Below are 23,791 nucleotides of genomic sequence, written 5' to 3'. Positions count from 1 at the left end.
GTTCGGTTTGGTTCGAATAATTGTGGTTACTAACGGTTCAGTTCGGTTCGAGAATTGGTTAAATGGTTCAGTTAATTTTGATATGGTTCGGTTCGGTTAACTGGTTCGAATTGGGTTTTGGTTGTTTTTGCCCACCCCAAATTGCTGGTTCTTATAGTGATGTAGTGATATAGAATGACTATATTCGAGATTATAGGAATGAGATCCCTATGTAATAGGAGGATATTTTTTTATTTCTTATTTGTTGTCTTTTTTTTCTTTCTACTGGGTTAGATTTATGTTCCTCGTGTTTTTTGTTTTTCTTTTTCATAAATGAGTTTGTTTTTATTTTTCATAAATAAAGCTCTAGCTTATAAAAAAAAAAAGAGTATAGATTTTAAAATAAAGAGTAAATTACAATCCTTTTCTATGAAAGATACTTGAATTACACTCATCTCCTCTTTTATGTTAAAATATACACTCCCCTCTTGCAGGGGCGGATCGGGACTCAAAATATTAGTGGGGCAACTTTTTTTTTTTGTCAAATAATTAAATAATATTGTATTTAATAAGAAGTTATATTAAAAATAGTTGTAGCAACCAAAATTACAAAGAAAATAATCTATTTTCCATTTGTTGAAACTAAACTAAAATTATATCATTACTAATTGTTCTAAGAACATCTCTTTCTATATAGGTTACAAGAGATGAATCGAATGCTCTAGCATGATACCCGTGCATACGGGCGGGTGAGCGTGTTGCGCTCTTTTTTTAAAGCAAGCGCAATTGCGTAAAAATTATAAAAATATAGATATATGTACAAATTGTACAAAAATTTATTTCCATATTAAATATGAGTAAAAATATAGAGACGTGTATAAATTAAAAAAAAAATATGTCCTCATGTAAATATATAAGTTTAAATATAGACACTTGTATAAATTAAAAAAATAGGTCATCTTATTAATATACGAGTAAAAATATAGACACATGTATAAATTACAAAAAAATATGTCTTCGTATTAATATATAAGTAAAAATATAGACACATGTCTAAACATAAAAAAATTAAGTTTGTATTAACATATGAATACAATTATACAATGAACCAGTAAAAATTAATAAAAAAAAAAGAAAAAAAGGGGGGACCTAGGCTGGTGGCACTTGCCACACTGTGCCTTGAAGAGGTCCGCCACTGCCCTCTTGTGAAAAACATATTAGAAAAAATTGATCTCTCATTCCCTAAGAAAAACTTGAATTACATTTTTCACCCCTCTTATGTTAAAATCTAAACTTTCCTCCCTTAGTATTTTTTTTATTTCTAATAATCTAATAATTTTTCACCCCTCTTATGTTAAAATCTAAACTTTCCTCCCTTAGTATTTTTTTTTATTTTTAATAATCTAATAACAATAGTCTAATACACAAAATGCAAAGAAAAATAGTATTATGGGTCCATTTCAATATAATAAAAATTTGAATGCATTTTTTTCTCTACTTTTGATTCACAATAATTAATATTTTAAACCATATTAAAATATGAAGAAAAAACATAAAATAAAATTGAAATATGTGAAAAGTTACTAAAGCCGATAACATATGGTTGTTTAAAAATGGATTTTATATTCTAAATTATAAAATTATAATCAAATATTTAAATTTAATTATTATTGACATTGAAATTATAAATAAATGGATTTTTTTTAAATTGTGGATCAAAGTTAGTAGATATATCAAAGTTAGAGGGAGATATGTAATTCAAACATCTCATATGGGAGGAAAATATAATTTACTCAAGGTTTTTACTTCTCATTGGAGGGGAATTATGCATATTTTAATATAAGATGAAAGATGAGTGTAATCCAAACATCTATCGAATATGGGGATGTAATTTACTCTAACATAAAAGAGGAGGGTGTATTAATTCAACTATCTCTCAAGAAAGTAATGATTCTCTTAACATTTATTGCATATCAAATGAAGAAAATGTATACTTCTGAACTCGGGAGAGAAAGATATATAGTGGAGGAAGTTATGATGAATGAAAAATATGATTCATTGATGTATTTAAAATATAAATAAAAAAATGAGGATACATACGTAATAATGATGATATATATTCTAATATTCTAATTATCTAATATGGAATCGAACGCTTGATTTGTAGGTGAATATAATCTTACATATATCAATGAGAAAAGTCTGAAAACGCAGGAAAAAAAAATTATTTTGTGTTTGTTCGTACAGCAACATTCATTCTGGTTCTAGAATTGATGAAAAGAAAAATATATAAACTAAGTATCCCACTTTAATCATGGCAAATGTCTTTTCATGGAATCAACAACATTCTCAACTTTTCATTACTAGTAAGTTCTTCCAGCCATAAACCTTACTTACCTTTTTTTATGAAACATAAACCTTATTCTTTAATAACAAGGTTGCAATCAATGTATGCGATATGTATCATGATTGAAAGAGATTAACACTTACATTTTTTTGTTGAGAGGAGATTAACATTTTATACATGATTTCCAATGAAAATTTATTTATATATGTATTCAATTAGATGACATCGTAATGTTACTTTCTTAGATTAGTTTTTTAAAAATATTTTACGTTGTGATATGAATAAAAATATTTACACTACCATTTCATAAAAACAAATCCTTGAACCTCTCAAAAAAAACCTTGAGATTCTTTTATTTTTAGTTTGAACGAGTCGAATTGAAAACACAACACAACGGAAGATATTCGGTCTAACAATATTGATATTAACGATTATATTAGGGTTACGGATAATCCAATCAATAAAGTTATTGTAGCATCAAAAATGGTTTTTTTTTCTTCTTTTGTTATGACATTACGGTGTAAATTATCATATTAGGCGCCGTAAGCAGGGTCCCTTTTGAGGACAAATTCTTTGTCTCATGTGATGCCCAATAATAATGTTTTTGGAATTTCTTTAAGTTAATTTATCTTTTGAGTTGAGACTAGAGAGCGCAGGCCATACGCTATAATTGGTTATGTTTGTCTCCTTTTATTTATTCATTTTACATATAAAAAAGGGAATGAATTTCTCACTTAACTATTCATACTTTTATTTTTATGCATCTGTCCGTATAGCAGAGATGGAATATGTTAATGTTAATGCATATGCATCTTCATCTGCCGTCAATAACCTTTCTTTATCTCATTTTTAGACAGGATAGATAGTTCGCATTTGAGTGGTGTCACACATTGGTGAGCTAACATGATATTAGAGTTTATAATGATTAAAGAGTGATATGTGAGATAATCATTTTAAAGATAAATTTCGAATCACTAACTATTTGGTAAAAAAATTGAATCTACATTTTTACCTAAAAAATAGAATCTATTTTAGGACTAAAAAAACCTAAGGAGTCGCGTCCTAACATTATTCTACAAATATTATTGGATGTCATATGAAATGATCACGCGATATTTCATTAAACATATAATATATGAAACATGACTAGAACAATCTTTAACTAGATTTAAGTTGCCTCTTAACCTAATGAGAGATTGCCTAAACTCCCTTCTCCTATAAATCGGATGGTTAAGACAAAAACATAGATTTTAGAGGGATGGCAATAAAATTGTTTTGGTACAAAAGAAATAACTTTTTATAGAAACAAAGACTAAATTTCATCTTTGCAGGTCAAAAGAAAACTAAATTTGACGATTTATAGGTATAAAAAACACTGAAGTATTTCAATTATCAGGTGTCACTCATGGCACATATGACAAAGTTCAAAGTTTACATACTTAGTGCATCATAGATTCAAAATAAACATGAGGTTTTCCGTTCAAAAAAATGAGGATTTGCTTAAAAAATAAACACGAGGATTAATTTAGCATTAGTATTTCTCTTGTATTCTAATATTTTACAGCTAAATATTATCAAGTATATTAAAAAATGTTTTAAACGAAGATTTGACATTATCTTAAAATAGAACCAAATTTTTATCAAAAAATAAATTAAAATAAAACCAATTTGAAAATAATATTTTTTTAGAAATTATTAATGTAGCGTTCATCTTTTTTTTGACAAAAGCAAAATTAACTATTATCATTAATCAACCAATGTTCAATACAAAAAGGATAAGAATTAAAAATACGGTGACTAGCCCAAGAACAAGCCGCCCTACCTAAACTATGAGCAACCATGTTCGCTTGTCTCCTAACAAACTTCACCTCGAAGTTGGAATATAAAGATAACTGATAAATAATACTAGAAATAATAGCATAGAATTCCGAATCACCATGGTCCGGAGACGATAGAGCTTGCACTAGAGTAGATGAGTCGGACTCGAACACAACCCGATCCCATTTGTTCGCATCAGCAAAGTGAAGGGCCTCGAGTAAGGCTACTGCCTCCCCCTCCAAAACTGTCATATTTGCCCGCTGCCATTTTGTTTGAGCCCGAATAAATTGCCCGCTGGAGTCTCTAACACAACACGCATAAGATGTAATATGGTTACGGTCATGGAACGCAGCATCCACATTGCACTTCAACCACGTATCGCTAGGTTTCTCCCAAACTGGGTTGTTACCTTGCACTCTACTATGTCCGTGTTGTACAACCGGTGGTGACGGATGTTTATGAACCTCTTGCCATTGTTGCCAAGCATCTAGTGCTGATCTCCCAATGTAGCGTTCATCTTAAAATAAAACCAATTTGTAAATTTTTTTTGTCAAAGTATTTGTCATTTTAAAAGCTAAAAGATGCCAAATAATGTTTGATTTGAAAGAAGTCATTCATCTTCTTTACCTATATGTTCAATGTTCTCTAACATCACAAGAAGCAGGAACCTCAAAGGATGTCCCCGATGGTCCGTACATGTACTGTGTCCACGGCTGTTAATGGTGTTAATTAAAGTATTAAACCTTTTTCCCCTGTTTAATTGATTGCACATATATTTACATATAATACTTTGGTGGAATAAGACTTTCTGTTTGAATGTGACACTAAATTCCTTTCTATAATAAAATATCAATCTACAAGCTACACATACTTTTCTCAAAAAAAAATTGAGATGCTTTTGGTTGAAGGTTCGATCTCTTATTGATGTGTATTTATCACGTATGTCGGATGATGTCAACTTCTTAAAAAAATTTCAATTTATGCGTCTATATTTTAATAAAACTTTAGCCGATGAAACTTTACTTAGGATTTGACATATGTGGAATTTGAATCTTGTTAGTATTTTTTTAATCAATAAAAAAATTTGTAAAGTTTGTGAATAAATTAAAGATATTAATTTACAAATCATGGTTTCACTCCCCAAGTGATCCATTTTACATGATTAAATCACAGTCACTAGATTCTCTTACACATATATACAGCATAAATATTAAGCATAGGACAGGACATCTTTTGGGTGCTATAAAAACCCTCCCACCCCACCTTCAAAAATCATGCATTCCAATTCCAACTACAATTACATTGTTCATTCCTTTCCTTTATTCTTTCTTCTTCTTCTTCTTCTTCTTCTTCTAATCATCAATATATCATGGACAGAAACAATTCTCGCAGGCAACTTGCTGCAATGAAACAGTCCCTCTTTGATCAGGTAGCTTCCTTAATTTTCACTTGCTAGCATTTTCTTTTCATTGCCAATCATTAAAATATTGCTGGCTAATGCTAATTGATAAGCACTAATTCAAACATGCATTTTCCTAAGTTACCAAATGAATGTGTCTTCATTGAAGGGTACATAACTAATCAAATACTTTTGGCCATATTCAGGGACATCTTGATGAACAGTTTATTCAACTTGAAGAATTGCAAGATGATGCTAATCCTAATTTTGTTGAAGAAATTGTCACTCTTTACTACCGCGATTCATCTAGGCTTATCTCTAGCTTGGAACAAACACTGTAAGTTATTAATTATATTAATTTCATTATACTTTGTATTTTCTATACATTAATATTTAAAAATTAATTTGGTGTCATTTTTGTGATTGTGGCAGGGAGAGAAATCCATTGGATTTCAACAAGCTTGACACAATTATGCACCAGTTTAAAGGAAGCAGCTCAAGGCATATATTTACATATAAGTTTGGATTGAGTGAATTATTATATATAGTATATGATAAAGTGAACTCTATGTTACTTTACATATTTCAGCTATGAATTTAATATATTTTGCTTGATTATGATTTGCAGCATTGGGGCCAAAAAGGTGAAAGCAGAATCTACTCTAATTAGGGAATATTGCAGGACAGGAAATGCAGAAGGGTAATCTATCTTGCATTAAATCTATGTTCATTAGTACACTGTCATTTCATCAAGGAATATGATTCTTCTTTTTATTTAAAAATAAAAATAAAAATTAAGCTTATATAAAAAAATAAAAAATAAGAGACTTTTTGTAAAATTTGAGAAAGAGTTGTTTGAAAAAACCATTATTATTACAAACTTGTTTTAATATTTCCTTGTGTGAAAATGCAGATGCAGGAAGAGCTTTCAACAAATGAAGAGAGAGTATGCAGCATTGAGAAAGAGACTTGAAACTTATTTTCAACTGGCTAGGCAAGCTGGGCCAATGGATAGATAGAGCATGTCGCCCTAAGTAAAGACCTTATAAAGATATATATGCATTTAATGAAGACATGCAAAATGTAATTGGTGAATTTTGTAACTATTAAGGGAAAAAGAAAAAGAAAAAAAAAACATGTTAAGTATTCACCACTAGAATTGGAAATGCAATATGGCCTCTTTGAAAGCATTGTGCTGCCAAATGTATATCAGGTCTATCCTATGTTTTTTTTTAATAAAAAAGGGCTATAGGAATCCTGCTATGAAGCATTATAGTTTGTACTATCACTATAAAGGAAATTATGTTACACCTTGTTACAAGTACCATCATTGTGACTCTCTCAGTCTCTCTTATTGCCTCAACTATAAAAACTGTTTTCATTTTTTTTCTTGCTCAAAATGATTTTAAATTGTGGCTGTGATCTTGATATTAGTCACTGTGATTGCAGACATTGCAGTTGTTGCAATGTGTATTGCAGTCTTTGTGATGTGAATTTATTTTTAATTTGTACCAAATGTAATAATTTATTACTTATATTAGAAGTCACAAATATTATATTTTCTCTCTACAATCTCATATCAATCTCATTATCATCTTTTTGTTACTGTAAAATATCTCCAGTCCTTTAAAATGCCCTTTAATTATTGATTTAAAGAAAAAGGAAGTTAGAAAAATAATCTGTGTAAGTACCATATATAGTCTGTTGCGGTCTAATGTAGGCGTTGTATGTATAAACAACTTGATATTTTAAGTGGTTTTTAGATTTTTTATATAGGAGAATCTTAACGATAAGTATGTTTTGTAGAAGCTTGTCCATATAAAGTGAATTATGTTATTTGATAGCAGTTAATATCCTCTAACTAGAATTGAATGATAATTTTGTGACATATTCATTACTGATAAATACTTTTGGTAAAGACATAGACCGTTCACACATTTCAATCATGAAAAGCTATGTTTCATCCTCAAAACCTCGGGAAATTTTCGGCATACATGTTAATACTAGCACTGGGAGAGATAAACTTAACTATTTTATTTATTTAAACTTTCGTCATGGTAGCTGTCAATGGATGATATATAATATGAATTATGATGAAAATGACTAAAATGGCCAGTATCATTGGGGTGTCTGTAGCAAAATTTTAAAAATGTTTTACTAACAACATAATGATTTTGTTTATAAATTATCCCCTATAACATTGTTTTCAAACTGAACAACGCAACTTTTTAGCATAATAACTTCAAATATAAATGAGCACAACTTTGTTTGTCACGAGAAAAGGTAATTTACATTTAAACGGGTGATAATCAAACGCGATTAAATTATAAGTATGTAAAGCAGCACAGTTATCTCTATATTTTACTCATTTCCACGCTTTCATCCACCTCGGTCATACAAATTGTTTCAACAGACAGTTACATTAATCTCAACACTTAATCTCCATAGTTATGAATGGTCAATTGTTTCAATGGACTTTAACTTAACATCTAGAATCATGTAATAATCGACTCAACTAATTGCTATAAATACAAACCAGTAAGAGTTACAACCATAGATATTTACAAGCAATAATCGACTCAACCAGTGCAAAATTTTTGAAAATTTTCTTTGGGTGAAAACAACGCTCAGAATCGTTTCCAATAGCTTGGAATCGGGTAGCTGGTGTTAAACTTCAGAAACGAAGACTCCTAGATGAGGCAATCGATGCCCTGTCAAATAGTCGTGCAAATATGAGTAAAAGAAACAAACATAACAGTTCACTGCAACAGATAGAAAATTAAAGGTTCCTGGAAATTCTGAAGTACTGACCATGCTTGCCGGCATTTGACAGCTTCATTGCGAACAGATCTCTTTGTATCATCAAGACACTTAAATATTGCTTGCAGAACCTAATATAATCAGCGTGAATAACATTAAGAATAAAAAATAGGCACTCAAATGTTTCCAAAAATGAAAATACAAAGGTTAACAATATGCAAAATTATGAAACTGTTTATTCATAGCATTGAACAATCAGCACATATTGGACATCAACGAATCAAGTATTTGAACGAATGCAACTAAAAGCTTGACAAACCTGTGTTCTCAACGGATAGATACGCACATGAGGAAGCTCAGACAATGCAACAAGACATTGAATAGCTGTCTCCCGAACAAGCTGCACAGGGGGAGAAAAAGAAATCCACCATCAATATCATTATTAATTTTGATTGCTTTAAACAATTAAGATTGCAACAAAGTTATGAGGGATTTAAAGGTTTTGGCAGGAATTCTTGAGCGCAAAACCATCACTGAATAAGTTTGAGAAACCTAAGCTCTTTTGAAGCAGCTTGTTTTTTAATTGGGACAAGATTTTGTACTGTCTAAGTTACTGCCAAAAATAACCAGGAGTTCAGCCATGTTTTTCTGGCCCTAATGTAGCTCAGAACAGCAAATATGTCTAGATTATTCAAACTGACAAAATGTTAGGCAATGAAGTTCCTTTATAATACAACTAAAGTCAGCATGTTTTAGCAGTAAATAAATTATACAAGGAAGTCTGATACCGTCTTATGAGGGTAGTCCACAAGCTTAGTTAGACCATTGATGATAATATGTGCATTCTCAATGACTGCTTCTTGTCCTGCATGCAACATGGTTTACGTAAGACAACATCTACAAGTCATTCTTTCTTGCCAAAAATTACATGATTGTCATCATCTTCATCCCGACACAATTATGACTAGAATGCTAATACTTTGCTGAAGCACAAGTAGAATCTACATAAAGTATCGAGTGTGCCAGCAAGGAACACACACTAGTATTTGCAAATAACAAAAATTGCACCATAATAATCTAGCAACGGATGCAGTGGCAAATGATTGTGAAAATCCGTACTAACATTGAAACTGATCCTTCTAGTGGGGCTCAGTTTCTTTCACACAAGGAAATAATAAAAAGAAACTAAAAAGAAAAATAAATAGAACTGCAGTGCGACAACGTCAAATTCACAACAAACTACAACCTTAAAAAACAGGTAAGTTAAGTACTACAGCCATCGTAATTACCATTTTTCTCTGTCAACATCCCAGATAAAACTAGCAACAGACCATACAAGATATCTTTATCTTGGATATCTTCGGTCAACATAGACAAGCAATCCAGAAGAACTGGTATGAGCTGCAAATTTTACAAGTGAATTTTTAAAAGAAAAACAAAATTAATTAATAGTCAGATAAATGTAAGATAAGTAATTACTGATAGTTCAAAATTTCTCAAACTAACCTTTTTAGCTTCATTCAGTATAACAATCAGTGGAGTGTCAGACATGACATGTGCAAAGGCTCGTAACAATAAAGATCTGAAATTGTAGAAATAGAAGTTTAGATATTTGTGAGGCAAAGGGAGACAATATAGCACAACTCCAAGTAAAAATAGCTGCTACAGCTCATTGTCAATTTAGTAATACTGCATTCTTTGAGTGTACGGAGACTTAAGACAATGGACACAGACTAGTTACAGTTAAAAAGGTATCAATCAAAGATATATATATATATATATATATATATATATATATATATATATATATAAGCTACTCACAAATGCCACTACGAGGGAAAATAGTTTTTGTTTGAGAGAGCGCATTACATCTTACCTGGACAATAAAGAATCAGATCTTGAGATCAATTGCAGAAAGATGGGCATCATGGAAGAGAAAAACCTCTGCTTATATAGAGGCCGTACTGTGGCATGAAATTTTCGGTTCAAACAATCTTCAGCATCACTCATAAGAACATGAAAAGCTTCCGTGGCACATTTCCTTGCCAGAGGATCACATTTCTGCTCTTCAGTATTTTCAAGTGAGCCTTCAACTAAAGGCACGGAAGTCTTTCTTCTGTCTGATATTAAGCACTCTATAAATATCATTGTGATATCTTTAATCTTTTCATGACCACGCAACAGCAAACCTTTTCCAATCCATGAGAGCCCACAAATGGCATTGGTTTGAAGCAATCTATCATTTGCGATGCCGAGACATAAATCAGTAAGAACAATTTCGCTCCCATTACTTGATCCATTACCTATCTGTAACATATTATTAGAAGAAAACCATAATTTTGTGTTGAATATAATATCAAGAGCTTCTTCCAAGGTAAGTTCATCAGACTTCTCTGCACCATTGGATTTCGAAGTGAGTTTGTTGAGCATAGAGCCCAAAGCCTGTGCAACTGGAACAACACCCTTGAGGAGGGTTATTATTAAAAGATGCAGAAGCCCTCTTATATTTGGAATGTGTGTTTTGGGGCGAAGTGCAATAATTACTGATGCAAATAATAAAAGTACCCCTTCATCCTTAGGGGAAATGTCATATTTTCCAGAAGTTAATGTCAATCTTCCTACATCATTAAGCCGAAACTTGGTATGTGAAGACAGTATACTGTAAGCTTTTTGAATTATAACATTTTGACTCTCTACAGAGCAACACCCAACAGAAACTTTCATCGCTTTCATCATTGCATCAAGTAGACTCTGCAGAACAAGCAGGAAAAATCACTATTACTACCGGGATTATCTACTTAGTTGCATTTATATAATAATAAGTACAGGATTTTAACAATGTTCTTATAGGGAAGATTAATACATAAGTGCGACTGTTAGATTTACCTTTTCCTCAAATGGAGAATTAAAATCCATGCAATTTCCTGCTTGGTTCCAAATATCCACAGCAAATTGCACCACGAAATCCTCTGCACCTCCATTTTCAAGGATCCTGCCCATATTCAATTCAAAAATATCAGATACATCAGAAACTGCCAGTTTCTGAATAGCATAATGTTGCGAACAGTTCATTAACTGAAAGCACGATTAGTCTATCCGTTACTTCTAATCCAAAACATCAGCTATAATAAAGAAAGTTCATATAGTCACAATAAAGTGAAAATAATATGTAAGCTCTGAAAACTGAATACCATGGAAGTAGCTTGCAAGAATAGCACTCCAAAAGCTGAACAGCAGTTTCATGAGACGTTAAATTTCTTTGGACCTAGATAAACAAAAACCAGAAAGTTAAAATAATATCCAAATAAGTAAAAACACAACATTATTCACCAACAACCAAGTATCCCACTAAGTGGGGTCGACTTCACAACATTATAGTAAAAACAAAAGGCCGGCAGTGACAAAATAAGCCCAACAACTTTCTAAAAGTGAGATGACATATTCCATGATGCCTTGGACGACAGATAAGATGATGAAATTATTATATAAACATACACAGACCTCGGATAAATTGGTAAATATAGCTCCTTCCATCGCTTGAAGAATTGTAAGCATATTTTTCATACCGGTCATGCCGATATCATATAATGCTTCTACTTTGAGTGAAAAAGGTAGAACAATATCATCAAGAGACAGCATTTCCATAATTTTGTCTACAACAAAACTCTTGTAGCTCATAGCCTTTTCAGACTCGCTGAATTTTTGAACAAAGGAGCCAATATGAAATAATGCTTTCAATGTGGCATTCCATAGTACTGTTTGGCCAAAATCTTCTATGATAATTGACATGAATTTCTTCAAAATATTCTCAAATGTTGATTTTGGTATTGGAAAAACATCTAAATGAAACGTTGCTAGAATCTGCAAGCCCTTCGCTGTATATCAGCACCAAAAGCAAAACAGAAATCAGCGATGTGTCTTGGTGTGCATCAAACACACTTGTAGTATTATTAAAAAATTAGCGACTGCAGAAATGTAAAAGATAGTTCTAATTTGGTGGTTCCCTCTGGAACCAGCAATGACTATATACTCCTAAACCAAAGAGTAACAATTTGACATCAAAATTTCTCAGATTTCTAAAGTATTATCAATACAATCTAATTGTAACTTATACGTTCTGACTGCAGTATGTCAACAGTATACACCAATTAAACTGTGTATAGTGACAAGAAATCTCGGTCTCGCCACAAGTATTTGAGAGTTTGGATTGAGAAAAAGGAATTATATGAAAACACGCCAAAAGAATCCGAACGCCTGATTGATTTGAGGAAAAAAAATATTTGCATTTCATGTTTTAACTTTTAGTTACAAAATTGTCACCTTGTTTTCATCATTTCAAGAACAAATCATTTAAAACAAGAAATAGAGAGCAAATAAGGTGGCAGTTTTGTAATTAAAAGGGAAAACTTGAAAATTAAATTTTTGCTCAAACCAAATATACCCTAGGATTCTTTTGGTGTGTTTTGCAAAAGTCCCTTTTCCAATACATGACTCAGTATATCAGAGTCTTCTCCTTGACAACCTCAGGAAAATCTAAAACTATGGCGTGACTCATGAGTTCATGATCAACTATTGAAGAGGAGTACCACTTAACAAAATACAATTAAAATTCTTGTCGATGAAAATGTTAAACTAAATAAAAAAAGAGCAATCACCTCCAATGTATATATCAGGATCAGAGGGGCATCTGTCAGCAGTTACAGCTAAGACTGAACCAAAGGCATTAAATAAGACAGCTGAGGAACTATGAAGTATGGTGCAATATTTCTCATGCTTTTCCTCAGACAGAATAACCAATTCCCTGCATCCTGAGAGTAGTTCTATACAGAGATAAAGGAATCCGAAATTAACACTTTGTGAGGCCAAAATACCGCCATTTTGCAAGCCATCAATGTTGCTAACAGAAAATCCCAATTTATCCATCATTCTTAAGAAAAAACTTTGGAACACAGCATTGCAGGAAGGAATGGAAGTCTTGGCAGAAATATATAAAATGCGACCAATAGCATGTAGTTTCTTCTTTTCTTGCACAGAAATAGTGTCGTACATCTCATAAGATGCAATGCTGTTGGTAATGAAGTTGACATCCACATCATCAATTATCAAGCTAACTAACTGACTACTATTTTGCACAATAAGCTGCTGAAGCAGGGAGAGAGCTTCAACTACAACTTCGTTCTTTGGAAAGTTAATACCATCTGTGGGTGCTAGAGTAAAAGAGAAATCTGGCTCCCCCAAATAAGTATATAAAGTGTCTTTTAATGAAGACCAAATAGCCCCAGTATATTTTGCGATTCTCTCTGCTCCATACTTGGAGGAGCACACTCTAAGATATTGTAAGGAATCAATCTGAATGCATAGAAAACCAACACACAGGAAACTATAAATGGTTAAGTTTTTTTTAAAAAAAAAAAGGTATGATGGTAATTACACAAATATTTGGAAAGAAATATATAATCATATTAAAGAAACACCAACCTTTGCTGAATGTAGTGAAGAAGAAAGTTTCTGAAGAAGGAGAGGAATGACAAATGGCTCAAAAACGGGTGTAGAAGAAAATGCAGACTGCAGAAAATTAAAATATGTAGATTCCATATTAAAAAATAGAACTTGATTAACATATACTCACGATTTCTATATGTAAAATATACAATATCATATCAGATTACAATTGCATTTGAGAAAGATGAAACATGCTCTTCCATTTATTGAGGATAGTAAGCCTGAACAACATGAAATGAATCCTATACACACAAACATGTATATTTGCATTTTGCTTCCTTTATTAGGTAAAGGAAGCAGAATATGAGGAGAATGGATCAACCTAAAAAAGACAACAATATGCAACAAAGTTTTTCAACCCAAGCAAATCTATCTAATATATATGTCACTCCTAAATCTAGGTGGTGCAGAAGGCCACTAATAAACGCAAAAGCTAATCCAGGGCAATAAAGTTAAAAGCAGTTGACAAGTTTAAGATGCTATATGCTCAAAAGCTGACTAATTATTGGTTGTACAGTTGCTTCTAAATCAATGTACCTTTCAATAAAAGAAACGCTCATGGCTACTGATATTTGAAATTTCCCAGAGTACTCGCTACACCATATGAAACAAGTGTGTGGATGCTAACTTACACTATATATAACTTTTACATACAAAAAATCTGGGTAAACATAACATTTGAATGGTACTCAGTATTGCATGGTTCTCCCCCTCTATCTTCCACCAAAACACAGAAAATGCAATCCAAGACATGAAGTTCCATCAGGGAAAAGCACTTCGAATGAGAAGACAGAACATAGATGGGGATAATAAAATCTAACCTAAAGAAAGCAACATAACTGTATGTGGATGTTGGTAATCAATAGAAAATCTCTTAAAATAAATATTCAACTTGAATCCCAGCAATTTCTTTCTATCTCCAGAACTTTGTGAGGTTTTCAGCCAACTACTGTCTATGTTCAAAAAGAAATGAAGAGCAAAGAAACCATAAAACTGTTCTGCTCTAACCTTCTACTTCGTATCCTGACTGTTCTGCTCTAATCGTTAATGACTGAAGAAAGTACAACGACTATAACATGGTTTAAAATCAACAGTTGGAATGAAAATTGAATAACATCATTTAAATTTCAGACAAGGACTTAAGCACCATAATTTCAGACAACGAATTAAGAGGTTCTCATCAATGACTGAATGACTAATTATAAGAAAGTACAACAACTTAAGCACCACAAAATCTGGACAAAAGTTCCACGTACCATCAGAGTCCTTGATAGGTCATCTCGTTGCACATGAGTATCCCCACTGGTTTGCTGGTAAAGAAACAAAGATTGCAAATAAATAACAGAGTGAAAATGGATATTTTCAGGAAGAAACAAAGATTGCAAACAAATAACCGTGAGAATGGATATTTTCAGAGAAAATCTCATATTTCATAGTCTTCCAGCATCAGTACTCAATATAAAATGGCATAGCCACATAGGTGGAAAACAGGGAGATATGCATTCATACAAATCAGATTATTAGTGTGTGGATCATATATGGTCATTGGCTAACTGATGTATAGCAATCAGAATTCATAAATGGAAGATGTTCAATGGAGAAATATATGTGAAACATTGAGCTTACATGTGTAAAGTGAATCGGAAAGTAAGGTTCTAAAAGATCAAAAACATCTCTAGCAAAGCTTGCAAGTAGACCAGATGGATCAGGATATAATCGTGCCAAAGACTCGACAATATGAAAAGCAAGCATTAAACATTCTGGATCTTTTTCTGCATCTATGGCTTCACAAATTCCAAAAATAAGGTCCTCCTCCTACAAGAGAGTCAAGAACAAACGTGTTATAAGATTTCCAAAAAAAAAAAAAATAATTGACCCTACCGGTGTCACAGAGAGCCATAAGCAGTAAACTTGAAACAAATAAGTATGATTACAAACCGGCTTCATAAAACACGCCTTTGGGATTGCAGATTGTAAGTCATACATTGACCATTATATTTTTGTTCCATTTAGTTGGATAACTTCCCCCTCTGCTCATTTTTTTTTTTTTGGAGAGGCATTTTCCCTCTGCTCTTATACTTTATTACTATGTCATATTCATAACAATATTTATTTGCATATTTAAAAAAAAAAAAAAAAATAGATTGAGTAAATCCTGATATCTCTATGCAAAAGTGGAAAGATAAGTTCTTATTTTCAAATACTAAATAAAAGTCTCTTAATATTTATAGAATTCGGATTTTTAAAACATATCAGTTGCTTTTGGGAATAAGTATATATGTGCAGCTACACAGAACCCAATTGATAATAATCTAGTTTGTTTTAAAGTTAAACAACCAAGAAAAGAAAAGGAATGTATTATTGAAGCGGATAAGATATTTTACTCAACATAGACAAGGTACATGGTAATATAAATAGTTAAATATTCATGCAATAAACTATGAGATACCATGGCACTAATCAATGGGCTATACTATACCCAGTCCAGCCTATAGTTGCTTCATAATCATAACTATGTTGCCTTCATTTAAAAGCCATACTAATCATTTAAAAGCCATACTAAGAACTGATTGGTAATAAATTGTATAAACAGGGAAGTGGAAGCCTGAGGGAAAAGGGAATGGTGCTTATATGTTAAACAAATCATTCATATCATCGGCCATAATAATAGTATATTCAGGAAATCTATTTTTGTTTTACTTTATTCATTGGTATATAGAAGTTGAGGGAAGTAAGGACTACCAATGAGGCAATTGAATCGGCATGATGTTCTAGCAGGTAATCAAGCAGTTCAAAGCATAGCTGCAGTATTAAAACAGAGAAATTAAAGGTGAGATCTTTAGTGAGTATAGCTTACATAAACTTAGAGGTGGGGAGAGGACAACTACATAATAACTGCATCATGTGTTCAACTCCCCCCACTAAGAAAAATAACAGATAACAACTAACATTTGTTATTTCAAAAAAAAAAAGAAAAAAGAAAAAAACATAAATGCATAAAAATATTTACTAAGAAGGACCGATCAACTATCAGACTGATAAATTAAGCCAATATATAATAATGTCAAGTGTTCATTTTTACTTTGAATGCAAGTCTTTTCAAAATGAGACAATTCTACCTTACAGCAGAAGCATAAAATTTTATTGCCTTTTGACAACAAAAATAATTTTACCTTCCTGTCATGCAGTCCTAAAGATTGAACCTGCAAGTGTTGTAGAAAAGATTGAGTAATGGATTTGGCATCACTACCCGTTACCGTACCCACAACACTTTTCCTCCTTATCAGTGCCAAGCAACCAACGAGTGCACCTCGTACTGCTTTCCAATCTGCCTGATTATAAATAATATTAGAAAATATCATCGGAAAATTATACATCATCAAAGTGGTTACAAATCATCAATCGCAAAACTGGGTGAACTCAAAATGAACAACAATCCACAATCCAGTTTAATCAGCAATGCTAAAGGTTCAAGCACAAGAATTTCATAAAATATCAAAACTTTGGACAATTAAGAAAACTACATGACTTCATGTAATGCAACAGAGATTGAGTTTTTTTTCTTTTCAAAATGATAAATGGGATAGAGTTAGGATTGAGTATCACAGCGCACAGACTTGGTATATTATGTGTATGGAAGGGTTGTACTTTGTTTGTAGTAAATATAAAGCTTATAGTTACATGAATGAAATCTCTGTAACATGGATTTTAGAAAAGGAATTGTGAGAATAAAGAGAAGGAATCAGAAATCCATCATAACAAACGAACTAGAATAAAAAATTTAAAACTCTCCAAAAAAAAAATAACTTAAAAAAGTAAGCATGTAGCAGAATAAATAAATATATATACTGACCATTCTTTCCTTGAAGAACCCAACCAAGCTATGTATAGTTTTACTGTCTAGAGATATTGAGTTAATACGAGTAAGCACCTCTGCCAGAAGAAGAATTCCTGAAGAAGTTTATCCAGTAGACATTCACTAATAAGAACATGATCTAAAACAAAATACATACTATAAAAATTTACAATCATGCACAAATAGGCATGTGAATGGTATCTGTATGCGATTGCTATCGGTAGTTCTTTTTATGAGCAGGATTTGCTATACCCGGTATGCCCATATAGATAGTAACCTTTCACATCCACACAAGTACATATAACTCTTAAATGTTAATTTGTGCAAAATTTTAGCATACAAATCAAGCTTCAATCAAATGCCAGAAAAAGAATTCCTGAAGAAGTTTACCCAGTAGACATTAACTAATATGATAATATATACATCCATGCATACACAAATACGCATGCGAATAGCATCCGTATGCTATCTATATACATAAATAGACGGTACGACCACCCGCCCACATGCATACAAGTACATATGAATTGTTAATTTGTACAAAGTTTTAGCATACAAATCAGGCTAAAGAGAATACAATTGATTGCGTATTGGTTGTGTGACGTACAAAGTTTTAGCATACAAATCAGGCTAAAGAGAATACAGTTGAATGCGTATTGGTTGTGTAATGTGGTTCGAATAACAGTATCTGTTGAAGTTTGCAAAATAAACAAAAACATACCTCTTGATCGAATAACTGTATCTGTTGAAGTCAAATACATATCCAACTCTCTAACCTAAATTTCAAAACAGGAAAAACAACTCAAGTCAATAAAAAAAAAAAACACAAATTAAGCAAGCATGAATTAAAACATATGAAGAAAAAAAATCAATTTTTGTTTTTTGCTTAAAAATTTAAAACACACACAAGTGCTTCAAGAGTTAAAGCATTGGTCTTTATCAATAACCCAATTGCATCCAAGCTTGCAACCTGCAATACATAAGCATTAATAACAGAGAAACAGTGAATTGAAGAAAAAAATCAAAATTGAATTGGGGGTGGGAGTGAACCTGGTGAGATGGAGTTGAAGAGGAGTCAACGTAGGACTCAATGTGACGAGTCAATTGAGTGGTTTCCGCCATTGATCGATGATGATTGAAGAGAATTTAGGGTTTTAGAAATTGTAGTTACGGGGAACAGAGAGTGCAGTGTTTTAGGGTTTAAGCATATTCGGTATTGTAGTGGAGATTGAGAATGTGTGTGTTTGGATGCGAAAGAAAAATAAGTGGAAAGAAAGTAGAAATAGAGAGATTGTTGAAAATTTGATATTTTCTAGTTTTTTAGTAAAGAGATTCTTTTTTTTTAAAGATGGTAAAGAGAAATTAAATGGTGAGGTTTTTTTTTTTTTGTAACCAAAAAAAAAAGGTGAGGTTTTGGAGAACTAAATTTATATTTTTATTATATATTTGTTAATTTTTTTTGGGGAAACATGTATTTTTGCTATTTTTAAAAAATTAAAATATATGTTAAAATATAAACTTAACCCTCTAGAAATTTCCTCCAAAACATAACTTGCATACACACTCACAAGAAAATAGCAATGTTGTACCATGTGAGACAAAGGAGTCACAAAAATATATAAAAAGTGTAAGTAACAAGTATCACACACAGAGTCATTGAATATAAAAAGTTAAGTTTACAAATTCAATTTTACATCTCCATGTTTACTCTCACCAATCATATTATATCACTGAGTGTGTGCATTCAAGTCCAGCAGAGGCAACAAAGTCGTTGGTTCATGATCCATGTGGTTTCAAAAATAGCTTCCGCAAAAGGATTGTGATTCATTATTGATCAAGCAATGAGGCTCGTGGCAATGGCTTTCGCAAAGGAAATTAGCAGTTGGTTATTGATACATGTGGTATAAATAATGGATTTTGAAAAAGAGTTTTCTCAAGTCAAGAATTGGGAGAAATGGATAGTGAGGAAGAAGGAAATCTTTGGTTTGCAAAGAGTGTCAAAAAAATATCAAAAGATGCATCCAAAGTGAAGAAGATATGGCTTCTTGCGAGAAATTGTGAATCTTAAAAGGCTTCTTCCATCATAATCATAGACTCTTCTACCTAAAATGTGGAAAGGAAAAAAAAAAGACGTTAAAAGTTATAAACAAAGCTCACGGTGGAGTTGTTTTGAGCAAAGCTCAAATAGAAGCTGAAGAAGAAAGATGTGGTCGGGAAAACAACATAAAGACAAGGGGAAACTGAAAGAAATATGATAAAAAAAAATTTTAAAAAAAAAAACTTTCATGAAGAAAAATGCCCAATGACGTGTGTTTTCTGCCAATATTCGATTAAAAACTTAGTTAAAGTTTCCTCGTATGTTCTTAATGTGTGACATGTTGGGTTTAGTGGTATTGACTTTAAACTTTGGAGTCAGACATTAAGAACATACGAGTAAACTTTAACTAAGTTTTTAATCGAATATTGACAGAAAGAGCAATGCTAAGGACAGTCACTTTTACACTCTCCATTAGACACTCTCTCACATATTGGGCCACGTGGCACACAATACACTTTTCTTAAATTTCAGTTACTTGTTTACCGATTCTACACGTTTATTACTTTGTTATATTTTTATTTTATTTTATTAAGTGCAGATCAAAGGTCTTGGACACCGAAATGTTTGAAATCTCAGACACCATGCTCAACTATTTCATAGCTGATAATATACTCTTCAAAAACACCAGAAAGTAAGAAGGATGAGGTTTAAGAGTATTTGGAGTGTTGTGACTAAGATCCAATATCTCCAAACATTGCTCATGTGACATTACAGCAAGATGAAATTTCATACCCAACCTTCAATTTTCAGCATCCAAATCAACTAGTTAACAAAAACGATTTGATTAATCAAAACGACGACATTGGTAGAGTATAACCTGAAGAAAACGACAAGAAGAAGAAGAACAACGATTTTAACACAAAATTTCGGGTCACACGTTGCTTCCTCTGTCTGTGTTTCTAGTTTGAAATATCTATTAACAAAAACTAAAAATCAAATCTTTTTTCAAAATTCATAAAGGGCCAAGTCAAATTATTCCAGACAACAGAAATTTTATGATAAAAAGCTATGTAGGAACGATTCCCTTCTTCATGCCTCCAATAAATTGAAATAATTTGCAACAATTTTTTGTGAAACAAAACAAAACTTATCAACACTCCGAGAAAAGAAAAAACAAAATAAGATATGGCTTGATTCTTTCTTGTGTTGTTATAGATCTACGTTCGTCCATTTCGTTTACAGCAACAATGAAGATTTTTCATTGGGGTTTTTTTTAAGATATGCCTACGATAGAAAAGTGGGAACAATTTTCGAGATTATTATTATTAAAATGAAAACGTTAATTATCTCAGGAACCTATTCAACCGGTTACCCATATGTGAGAGAGAGTTGTGGGCCACGTGGCCCAATATGTGAGAGAGTGTATAATGGAGAGTGCAAAAGTGACTGTCTTTAGCATTGCTCTTGGCAGAAAACACACGTCATTGGGCATTTGTCCTTATGACATTTGTTAAAAGAATAAAAATAGAAAAACCGTATTGAAAATTGGTGAACTCAAACTCAACTTATCAATATTATCTTCTTTTTTTTTTGTTACAAGGTTAAGAAAAAAGAAAAAAGCGACAAAAAGAGAAAAAAGAAAGCCTAAGCTCTAGGGAAGAAAATTTTCATGGCGTCATTCCTGATCAAAGGGAAAAGGTCGATTGGAGGAGAAACTTATCAATATTATCAAATGCATAAATTATTTAATAAACATTTTTTTAAAAAAATATTTAATAACCATAAAAATGGTTTTTTTCTTCTTTCAAAAAACAATGACCGGAGGGAGTATTTGTAATTTTCAACGCAAAATTATCACCAAGACATTTACTAGGAAGACCTTTTATTTTTTTTACAAAACCTTTAATTTTAAATAAAAATCTAAATTAGTTTACCATAAAAAATCTAGTAAAGTTAACGAGAAAAGAAGTCACGTGTGTCCGTGTGGTGGGCCATAGCATTGGCAAAAGTTATGTTATCCGTTATCGCCTGATGAACTTGGTCCGAATTTCCATCTAGGTGGAAGAAACACTAATCAAACTCTAATCAGAACCACCATTGCCGATACCACCACTTTCAACTTCCCAAACATGTCCACACAACTAGAAAACGCGTTGGTAGAAATCCAAATCCCCGAACAAAAGCTTCTCCCAAACGGAACCCCATTCCCAGCAATCGTAACTCCACGTACACTCCCTCTAAACGCAACACACACAATCAAAACCCACAAACCTTATCTCGAATCCCTCCTCCACCACTCCGGCGCAATCCTCCTCCGTAACTTCCCTCTCCAAACCGCCTCTCACTTCAACTCCCTCGTCGAAGCCTTTGATTACGCTGAACTCCCCTACATCGGCGGCGCTGCACCACGCACCAACGTCGTCGGCCGTGTCTTCACTGCCAATGAATCTCCACCTGATCAGAAAATCCCTTTTCATCATGAAATGGCTCAGGTTCCGGAATTTCCGTCGAAGTTGTTCTTTTTCTGTGAAGTTGAGCCGAAGAATGGTGGTGAAACGCCGATTGTTCTTAGTCATGTTGTTTATGATAGGATGAAGGATCGTTATCCGGAATTTGTGGAGAAGCTTGAGAAGTTTGGGTTGTTGTATGTTAGAGTTTTGGGTGAAGATGATAATCCTAATTCTCCTATTGGTAGAGGCTGGAAATCAACCTTTTTAACCCAAGACAAGAACATTGCTCAACAAAGGTTATATTCATATTCAGTTTAATTTAATTTTATGTTCATTTTTTATTTATTATAGAAAAAAAAAATGCATATTGAAATGATTGAGCTAAATTGGTTATTAAGGTTTCGAAAAGACGAGTAACCAAGCTTGAGCAACCATTTACTGAACTTCGGATTATCGGACCCTTATGAGATGAATCTTCATCTCTTTGATGTGTGATATGTAACCAAAAAAGTGCATGCTATGTTGATTTGGACAAGGTTTTGAATTATGTCAAACCTTGTGGTACTCGGCTCGAAACTTAGCACCTAAAAAGAAGGTTTTAAATGATGTTAGGTTACAATTGTAATCACGGTCAAATACGGTTTCTGTTGAGCTATAATGTTGCAGCTCAGATTATAGTTGCAAACTTTTTTTTAAAACTTTGATTGTGAATATTTGCAGGGCTAGTGAACTTGGTATGGAGCTGGAATGGTTGGAAGATGGAGTGAAGACAATCATGGGACCAATTCCTGCAGTAAAGTATGACGAGGTAAGAAAGCGCAAGATTTGGTTTAATAGCATGGTTGCTGCTTACACTGGTTGGAAAGACGAGAGAAACGATCCTGTTAAGGCAGTGACATTTGGGGATGGCAGCCCTTTACCTGCTGATGTAGTGTATGACTGTCTTAACATACTTGAGGAGGAATCTGTTGCTATTCCTTGGCGTAAAGGCGATGTTATGTTGCTCGATAATTGGGCTGTTCTTCATTCTCGAAGACCCTTTGATCCCCCTCGCAGGGTGCTGGCTTCTCTTGTCAAGTAGATTACCAATTCCTACATTGCACAGTAATAAGGACTTGAGGGTTGTTCTAGATTTCAGATACCTAAAATTCTGAGTTGTATTGGTAGTTTTGCAGCAATAACATGATATACAAGACACTTTTTTTTTGAGGAAGATATACAAGACACTTGTTGTGTATATATCCATAAAATGCCACTTAGTTGATCCGACCTAAAAGAAAGATTTAGCTTCTTAGTGACTATATTAATATATCAATCGTTACTTTTGGAGAGTAGATACTGTAGAATTTTATACTGAATAATATAGTCTTGCTTGAAATCTTGTTCTGTACATATGATAATGTCAAGACAATGTAGCAACGCATTTGCCAACATGAAGTACCTGAAAGACCAACTGCAGTTTATGGTATGGAACAAAGCAACATTTCTACAAGTAAAATGTGGCGGTAATCAAAGAATTCAAACATTTGTGGATTATGACGAAAAATAAAACGTGTTGATTATTGTCAGATTGGGAAGTTACGTGATATCAATGAGAATCGTGGCTGCAATTGAACAATAGCGAATATGCCAAGAAACATTG

General features: G+C 32.6%; 2 protein-coding genes and 1 pseudogene across 4 annotated transcripts; 2 read left to right on the top strand and 1 right to left on the bottom strand.

The window, feature by feature from the left end:
* The first annotated feature begins 5,418 nt into the window (after window positions 1–5,418).
* LOC146951258 (histidine-containing phosphotransfer protein 4-like) lies at window positions 5,419–6,750 on the top strand (annotated as a pseudogene). The gene is made up of 5 exons (XR_015027844.1): window positions 5,419–5,573; window positions 5,750–5,880; window positions 5,976–6,044; window positions 6,172–6,243; window positions 6,457–6,750. The product of XR_015027844.1 is annotated as a histidine-containing phosphotransfer protein 4-like (transcript).
* A 1,117-nt stretch (window positions 6,751–7,867) lies between these two features.
* MET18 (ARM repeat superfamily protein) lies at window positions 7,868–18,911 on the bottom strand. 2 transcript variants are annotated; one of them, XM_085747221.1, is made up of 20 exons: window positions 18,712–18,911; window positions 18,569–18,631; window positions 18,383–18,437; window positions 17,659–17,756; window positions 16,979–17,137; window positions 16,548–16,607; window positions 15,432–15,620; window positions 15,062–15,115; window positions 13,782–13,868; window positions 12,959–13,652; window positions 11,805–12,178; window positions 11,495–11,568; window positions 11,190–11,295; window positions 10,180–11,054; window positions 9,810–9,885; window positions 9,593–9,704; window positions 9,092–9,168; window positions 8,623–8,703; window positions 8,355–8,434; window positions 7,868–8,254 (listed from the first exon to the last, which is right to left on the bottom strand). In XM_085747221.1, exons 1-20 carry the CDS (start codon window positions 18,781–18,783, stop codon window positions 8,218–8,220), a joined length of 3,423 nt encoding a protein of 1,140 aa, XP_085603347.1. In that variant the 5' UTR covers window positions 18,784–18,911; the 3' UTR covers window positions 7,868–8,217. The 2 variants fall into 2 exon arrangements, with proteins under 2 accessions (XP_085603347.1, XP_085603348.1); XM_085747222.1 differs by having other exon boundaries at window positions 16,979–17,133.
* Window positions 18,912–21,678: 2,767 nt separating this feature from the next.
* Window positions 21,679–23,483, top strand: LOC146951256 (2-oxoglutarate (2OG) and Fe(II)-dependent oxygenase superfamily protein). Its single transcript, XM_085747220.1, has 2 exons — window positions 21,679–22,445; window positions 22,870–23,483. Exons 1-2 carry the CDS (start codon window positions 21,829–21,831, stop codon window positions 23,228–23,230), a joined length of 978 nt encoding a protein of 325 aa, XP_085603346.1. The 5' UTR covers window positions 21,679–21,828; the 3' UTR covers window positions 23,231–23,483.
* The last annotated feature ends 308 nt before the right edge of the window (window positions 23,484–23,791 follow it).

This window comes from Medicago sativa, chromosome 2 (genome assembly GCF_051527215.1).
Source record: "Medicago sativa cultivar Bolivia chromosome 2, Bolivia_mono, whole genome shotgun sequence".
In the NCBI taxonomy this organism is placed as follows: domain Eukaryota; kingdom Viridiplantae; phylum Streptophyta; class Magnoliopsida; order Fabales; family Fabaceae; genus Medicago; species Medicago sativa.
Note: the sequence above shows the minus strand (reverse complement) of the source record. Positions and strands in the feature narration are given on the sequence as shown.